General features: G+C 41.2%; 1 protein-coding gene across 4 annotated transcripts in view; it reads left to right on the forward strand.

Annotated features, from left to right (window-relative positions):
* Positions 1-6,717, forward strand: part of LOC137996443 (tetratricopeptide repeat protein 28-like) — a 34,810-nt gene extending 28,093 nt beyond the window's left edge. For all 4 annotated transcript variants that reach the window (XM_068841860.1, XM_068841859.1, XM_068841858.1 and 1 more), the window contains 2 exons: positions 247-3,836; positions 4,287-6,717. In XM_068841860.1, coding sequence (XP_068697961.1) covers positions 263-3,836; positions 4,287-4,306 — 3,594 coding nt within the window. In that variant the 5' untranslated portion in view covers positions 247-262 and the 3' untranslated portion in view covers positions 4,307-6,717. The remainder of the gene's footprint in view (positions 1-246; positions 3,837-4,286) is intronic.
* Positions 6,718-8,533: the final 1,816 nt, after the last annotated feature.

The raw sequence follows: 8,533 nt of genomic DNA on the forward strand, positions 1-8,533 counted from the left end.
AACGGCCAATTCTGTCCTCACGAACAGCCTTTCTCAATGGAAACGTGTGAGCAGTTCAATTAGCTCATTCAAAGTCCCTGGATCAAAATACATGGAGTAACCAGGTATCCAGACAAAAAAAATTGTGACGGAAAAACAAGCAATTCTGACATTGGATAGATTTAGACATGAAATAAAAAATTATGAGTTTGACGTCAATTTTAGAAAATTAAATATTACACTCTTAATGGCATCCCCTCCTGTTAGGTTTTGATTATCAGCAATGGTGGATAAAAAGTTGGACCTTTTGGAGCGGCATATGCAAGAGCTTAGCATTGCAAGAAAGGAGGGAGACAGACAAGGCAAGGGTTTGGCTTATTTCAATCTTGGTAGATATTATTATGGCACAGCTGACTTTAATCAGGCCATAACAAATTACAGAGAAGCATTAGCCATTTCTAAGGAAGTGGGTTTCAGGGCCGGAGAAGGAGCAGCCTATGGAAATCTCGGCAGCGCTTATCGAAGTCTTGGTAATTTCAAGCAAGCCATAGAGTATCACCATCAACATCTTAGTATTGCAAAAGAGGTAGGGGACAGGGCCGGAGAAGGAAGAGCCTATGGAAATCTCGGCAACGCTTATCGAAGTCTTGGTAATTTCAAGCAAGCCATAGAGTATCACCATCAACATCTTAGTATTGCAAAAGAGGTAGGGGACAGGGCCGGAGAAGGAGGAGCTTATTGCAACCTCGGCAACGCTTATCAAAGTCTTGGTAATTTCAAGCAAGCCATAGAGTATCACCATCAACATCTTAGTATTGCAAAAGAGGTAGGGGACAGGGCCGGAGAAGGAGCAGCCTATGGAAATCTCGGCAACGCTTATGACAGTCTTGGTAATTTCAAGCAAGCCATAGAGTATCACCATCAACGTCTTAGTATTGCAAAAGAGGTAGGGGACAGGGCCGGAGAAGGAAGAGCTTATTGCAACCTCGGCAACGCTTATCAAAGTCTTGGTAATTTCAAGCAAGCCATAGAGTATCACCATCAACGTCTTAGTATTGCAAAAGAGGTAGGGGACAGGGCCGGAGAAGGAGTGGCCTATGGAAATCTCGGCAACGCTTATGGAAGTCTTGGTAATTTCAAGCAAGAGGTAGAGTATCATCATCAAGGTCTTAGTATTGCAAAAGAGGTAGGGGACAGCGCTGGAGAAGGAAGAGCCTATGGAAATCTCAGCAACGTTTATCGAAGTCTTGGTAATTTCAAGCAAGCCATAGAGTATCACCATCAACATCTTAGTATTGCAAAAGAGGTACGGGACAGGGCCGGAGAAGGAAGAGCTTATTGCAACCTCGGCAACGCTTATCAAAGTCTTGGTAATTTCAAGCAAGCCATAGAGTATCACCATCAAGATCTTAGTATTGCAAAAGAGGTAGGGGACAGGGCCGAAGAAGGAAGAGCTTATGGAAATCTCGGCAACGCTTATCGAAGTCTTGGTAATTTCAAGCAAGCCATAGAGTATCACCATCAACGTCTTAGTATTGCAAAAGAGGTAGGGGACAGGGCCGAAGAAGGAAGAGCTTATGGAAATCTCGGCAACGCTTATCGAAGTCTTGGTAATTTCAAGCAAGCCATAGAGTATCACCATCAACGTCTTAGTATTGCAAAAGAGGTAGGGGACAGGGCCGGAGAAGGAGCGGCCTATGGAAATCTCGGCAACGCTTATCAAAGTCTTGGTAATTTCAAGCAAGCCATAGAAAACCACCATCAACATCTTAGTATTGCAAAAGAGGTAGGGGACAGGGCCGGAGAAGGAAAAGCTTATTGCAACCTCGGCAACGCTTATCAAAGTCTTGGTAATTTCAAGCAAGCCATAGAGTATCACCATCAAGATCTTAGTATTGCAAAAGAGGTAGGGGACAGGGCCGGAGAAGGAGCGACCTATGGAAATCTCGGCAACGCTTATCAAAGTCTTGGTAATTTCAAGCAAGCCATAGAGTATCACCATCAACGTCTTAGTATTGCAAAAGAGGTAGGGGACAGGGCCGGAGAAGGAGTGGCCTATGGAAATCTCGGCAACGCTTATGGAAGTCTTGGTAATTTCAAGCAAGAGATAGAGTATCATCATCAAGGTCTTAGTATTGCAAAAGAGGTAGGGGACAGGGCCGGAGAAGGAAGAGCTTATTGCAACCTCGGCAACGCTTATCGAAGTCTTGGTAATTTCAAGCAAGCCGTAGAGTATCACCATCACCATCTTAGTATTGCAAAAGAGGTAGGGGACAGGGCCGGAGAAGGAAGAGCCTATGGAAATCTTGGCATTGCTTATCAAAGACTTGGTAATTTCAAGCAAGCCATAGAGTACCACTATCAACATCTTAGTATTTGCCAGGAAACAGAGGACCCAATAGGGCTGGCAATCGCATGTTATCATATTGGTCATGTTCATGAATTTTTTGGCTCCTTGAGCAAAGCTCTTAATTACTGCCGTCTAAGCGTTTATTATTTTGATGAAGTTAGGCGTCTTCTTCAGTCAGAGGATGCATGGAAAATAAGCTTTCGTGACACAAAGGGGTTTGCGTACACCGCTCTGTGGACAGCACTCTTGAAGAATGGAGAGGTTGATGAAGCTTTGTATGCTGCTGAGCAAGGACGAGCACAGGCTTTGGCAGACATTTTAAAGATGCAATACAGCGTTGATGAGAAACCTATGGTGAAGGTAACTATCTCTTTGGTTATGAAAGATCTACCTTCACAAACTGTTTTCACAGCACTTGAAGGGAACACGATCAGCTTCTGGTTGCTAAGAGATGATATCAGGATAAATTTTAGACAAAAGAAAATCGAAAATGGAACTGCCAAGTCTCTGATGAAAAGTACGCTAGAACAGATCAATGCAGGGGTTGTTTTGCGATGCGAGAATCGTTCACTTGAAAGACAAGGCAGCGACTTCTCGAGCAGTAGGGAAAGTGTTGAAGAAACTTTTCAGTCTTTGAGCTTCTCTGTGCACTCTTTGCAGCCCTTGTATGATGTCTTAATCAGTCCTATAGCAGACTTGATCCAGGGCGATGACTTAGTGTTTGTTCCTGATGGACACTTTTGCCTGGCTCCTTTTTCTGCAATGAGTGACTCTGTCAGGATCCGTGTAATTCCCTCGCTGACTGCTTTAAAATTGATCACTATGACACCTGATAACTTCCAAAGTAAGAATGAAGCACTGCTTGTAGGCGATCCGTGGTTGAGCGAAGTCACTTACGGCACCGGTGAACCCATGTATGGACAGCTGCCATGTGCGAAAAAAGAGGTGGATATAATTGGAGAACTTCTGCAGACCGTGCCTCTTACAGGAAAAAATGCAACCAAAGCTGAGGTGCTGAGAAGAATGAAGTCAGTTACCTTAATCCACATTGCTGCACATGGGGATGACGGATCTGGAGAAATTGCTTTGGCGCCAAATCCCGAACGCACATCCAAGATCCCCGAAGAGGAAGATTACATGTTATCATTGAGCGATGTTCAAGCAGTTCACCTTCAGGCAAGACTGGTTGTGCTTAGTTGCTGTCATAGTGGCCAGGGAGAGGTAAAATCTGAGGGTATTGTGGGAATAGCCAGGGCTTTCCTGTGTGCTGGTGCCCGGTCTGTACTGGTGTCACTCTGGGCAATCGACGACGAGGCGACCTTCTTGTTCATGAAGAGTTTTTACCAACACTTGGCAGATAGAAAAAGTGCAAGTACAGCTCTTCACCATGCTATGAAATCTCTTCAGGAGACAAAGAACTATTCGGCCATAAAATACTGGGCACCATTTGTGTTAATTGGCGATGATGTCACCTTTGAATTTGGGGAGCTGGAACACGAAAAGAATGGTAAGTGCTATTTAAATATAACTTAAATGACTGAATCGCTGTACTTTGTACATGTTTTTAATCAGGAAGTTGTCGAAAGGAGCAGGTACGTTCTTCACAGAGAAATGGCTTTAAAAACGGTTGCCAGAGTGGTGATTTTTACTCGAACTGCTTTGGCTAATACCTGAATTAAATAATGTCTGCATTCACCGAGTCAGCTACTTCAGCTTCCTGCAGATAGCTAGCTGTTTGAGCCTGTGTTATGATGGAGTGACTGTGAAACTGATCGGTGATTGTCGATTGCTTATGTCAAGTGAAGTGAATAGGAATTGTTGCTATTAACTCTAGCACAAACAGTTAAATGAATGAATTAAGATAATTGTTATATTATTTACTTGTCAATCAGAACGAAATTCGTTATTTGCATTTAATCCACTACTTGCTTCTTTCTTCCTTGTTTTTCTTTTTCAGAAACGATGTCCAAAACGTGAAAAACTTACTTGGACTGGGATATGTCGATATGTTATTTTCCTTTCTTCGATTATATGAGTTATTGAAAACAATTCAATCATTGATACCTCAGTAGCTGTCAGACACAAGATATCATGCCAATTATAGTTAAAGTACCATGAGATTTCAGTAGTATTAAGATACTGTTCAAGTCCTTACATTTGTGCCTTGTTTTGTAAGCATCTGTTCCAGGATTAGTTAATCACTTGATAGAAATCAGGGGTTTGTTTCCATAACTGAGGATCTGGCCGTCTTGTTATTTTGGCCCTTGAAAATAACTCCAAGCTTTTGCAGTTTGTTCCTCAGGTGACATGTATACTCTTAAGCTTGCTATACCAGCTTTCCATTTACAATATCATTAAGTGACAGTCTCGGGGAATGTGTATTTTCTGTGTTTCTGTAAGGTTGGCCAAAGCTAAATAAGCAAATTCATTGTTTCGGGAGGTAAATGTCTATAAGCTAAAAAACAACCTACGAAAGTATAAATGTTTGGAAATTACAAAAATTTTAATGTAGTGTTCACATTTAAATGAGACGGAAATTCCTGGAACAAAACGCTTTATTCCTAAAGGGTTTGAATCGGGCACAACATTGAGTTAGCCAATTTCTTTATTGTTTATTTTCCCACAAAACGTGCTTCAAAAACAGACACTTTTCTGACGTTGATGAGGACTAGGAAAATATGGGTAAATCTAACTCTTAGGTGATGGACTCTTGCTAGGGCCTGGAACCAAAAAAATGGAAAGTTCTTTACTTTAAAGTTGTACATGTTGATTTTGTGATATTTTGTCACAGAGGGACTGGACCGATGAAAAATAATTCAATGAAATGGGCGATTTCTTAAAACTTCTAGAAGGTAAAAGGGTGTGTGGGGTAAAAGTTGCCTGATCTCTTAATTAATTGTGTGCATTTTAAACTCCTGGGGAGGTGGGACTTTGCCCATGCATATGCTTGTGGAAATTTTTTGAATTTTAAAAATGGTATGACTACCCGAGTCACGTCATTTTATACCACTTCGCACCATTGCAAACGTTGGTCAGTAACTCTTGAGTTGACAAAGGTATTAAAAGGGAAGCATTCCATCCTTTCTCCATGTTAAAACTGACAGCAGGATGGGCACCCACCTCCTAAACCGAGCATCCCAAATCGAGAGTAAGGTCTAAGGTCTACTTCTCCTCTACCATAGTCACGTCTACCACGGCTGAACGTGCAAACAGATTTAATCCGAGCTAAAGTCTTTGTCTAGCTCTCCTCCACTTATGCAAATTTGGAGTATTGTGTACCTGCTATGAACGGTCATCACTTCTTTCCATCCCTCAAACTGACATTTCCCTTTTTATTCAACTTATACGATGTACAGTGTACTTTAGACTTCAAATTTACTTCAACGAAACAAAGATTTTAAACAAGCTGAGAAGATTCAAAATAGGCGAGGCAAAGAGTTGAACCCGGATCGATGGCTTCACCTTGCAGTTTCCGATATCCTCTAGACCAACGAGACAAGCTCCCGGAAAGTCGAAATTTTGACATAATAGTACCTAGCAAAACAATTGAAAGTTAACCTTCTTCAACGGGGTTTTTAGACCTAAATACTGTAGATGAGTGTGGCATAGCTTAGAAACGCTATTTCTTGTTGAACTAAAGCTGTCACTCTGCTTTTTTTCATTGTCTTTAGAGCGGTAAGCTTGTCAATATTAACATAGCATAATGTGTCGTGTAAATTGTTACGAAATGTCCAATGTCAGTTTTAGGGATGGAAAGTAGTGTTGGCCGTTATGAACTCGCATGTTCATTTCCAACTCCTTGATAATGGCGTCATGAGGTCGCCGAAACATCGCAAGTTTAGCTTTTTATCGCTAGTTTTTACATGTCCGTATTTCACTGTTTTCATCTTTATTTGGTAATTTAACATTTATGTTTCCTGATTTCTTTTTAGGGGATTTAACAATCATGTAATTAGTTTTCTTAATATTTATAGAGAGCTTATTTCCCTTGTAATAGGTCTTATTTAAAGTGGTTTTTTTTATAGCACAAATCTATGATAGTTAAGCTTTCCATCATTAAAAATTAGGCTATAAGGTGACTTGTGTTTCCTAGTTTATTGGCCTTGTGAAGTTTGCCCAAAAATGATTTGACGATAGGTCTATCCCGATTGGGCTGGCAAACTGAAAAATGGTGCTTCAAAAATGGCAAAGAAGTACTTAAATAATGCTCGACTTTTGAAAAAGGTGCTCGAAAGTTACTGATTTTCATCGGTATGCCTATTTTTTTTTTAAAAAAAAGAATTGCCCTTTCGTTAAGTTGTTTATAAATGTTCAGAGAACTAAAACATTAATGTCTTTTGAGCAAAAAAAAAATCCTCAGTGAAATATACTTTAAAGTCTGCGATGATTTCAAATTGCTTTACTTCAAAAGCAACATTTCAACCATGTAACTTTTCGGGTGTTTAATTTAAATTAGAGGGTGTTCAAGGTTTCGTACGCGCCTTTGTACATGTGCTATACGAATACGTGAGAAAATCCTGCAATCTTAATACAGATTGGAACTGTTCGATAGTGACTTAAGTTTCTTTTGCGATAAATCTTAAACACGGCTGACTCTTTGCCATGAGTCTTAAACCCCTATTGTCTCCTGTAGACCAACGCCTTCATTCTGCTCGACACCCAGGGCTTATCTAAGGAGCAAACTTTGACCTTCTGAGTGGGCATAAGGGTATCGATCGCTTTGATCAGAGTGTTGTAGAATGACTCAGTTTTATCCTTCGCAGTTGGCAGGCTCCCAGCTAAAGTTTGTTAACCATCGCCCAAGTGCACATAGGCTACTCTGACAAAACAATAACAAAACAATAGAGTCGCAAGTTTATATGTACAAGGAAGGGTTACGTTTTTGCAAAAGTTGGCCGTGAAGCACTTAGATTTCAACAGACTTAACTATTAGAGGGTAGTGTGAAGTGCTAGTTTTCTACTCATATAAACCATGTGAGCGTTAGCCCTACTAATGGAATTGGGCCTGTTACATATAAGGTAAAGGTAAAGTCACTTTATTTAACAGTCAGTAGTTCCTTCAGTTACGAATTCAAACTGGTATCCATGGAAGCCAAGGGTGCGCCTTTTACCCCCTCCCTCTGTCAGTGCTCCGTTTTACGGATATTTAAAGCTATAGCTACACCGATCAGAGGAAAGTAGAAACAGACGTTGAAGTCATTGAAAGCCGCGCTCTAGCCATCTGAGTGACGACTGCTCCTCCTCCTACTCTTCTTCCTATAGAAATGCGCCAGAGGACTGGACAATGTAGAAATACACGTGGAATACCTCAACATTGTGTGGATTTCCTGTGTAGCAGGCCCATACGAGGACAGAGAAAAACTCTGACCGGGGGTAACATTGGCATCTTTAATTCCCACGACCTGCTCCCGTCTGACCTTGTAGCTCAGTCGGTAGAGCAGCGGTGATCTAACCCGAAAGTCGTAAGTTCAATTCCCGATCCTGATCAGAGTTGTTCTCTGTCATTGTGTGGACCCAATTCCATTAGTAGGGCTAATGCTCACATGGTCTATATGGGTGGAAAACAAGCACTTCACATTACCCTCTAATAGTTAAGTCTGTCAAGTTTATATGGCCGAGTTCTAATACTTTGTGAAAACTGTAAATCAAACGTTATTATACCACGGAAATACCGGGAGCAAATCCTTTCGGAGTCGAGTGAAGAAGCAGCGAATAGGCCGAGTTCAATAGATCAATATTAAGGCGTGGCTACGAGGTCTTATGGTCAAGTTTCACGGCTCGTTTCTGTTTTCTTTGTCTCACAAGTCTCAAGGAGGAGTTCTAAACAAAACAATCTTGGAATTTAACCGTAAAGCCTCGTAGCTTACCATGAGTGAATATTAACAATCGAACGTGTGCTATTAGGAATACGGGACTCAATCCCAGGCCACATTAAGGAAGGTGAATGCTTTCACTGCGCCACACCTCTTCCCCCAAAGACGAAAATTGTTGTGAAAAAATTGGGAAACCAGGAATTTAGCAAAGTGTTTATAGGATTTTGAACTCGTGAGCAAAGGCCAACCAAAAGATCTAACTTTGCATTCCGGTCGGACGGGTTTGCAGCTAATGATATACTTTTTCCTGTCTTCAAGTAACTCGTGAAAGTTGTTCTGAAAGAGAACCTTTGCAATAAGCCACCATCTCTGTTGTCGTGTGACGGTTATC

Source organism: Montipora foliosa, chromosome 3 (assembly GCF_036669935.1).
Source record: "Montipora foliosa isolate CH-2021 chromosome 3, ASM3666993v2, whole genome shotgun sequence".
NCBI lineage: Eukaryota > Metazoa > Cnidaria > Anthozoa > Scleractinia > Acroporidae > Montipora > Montipora foliosa.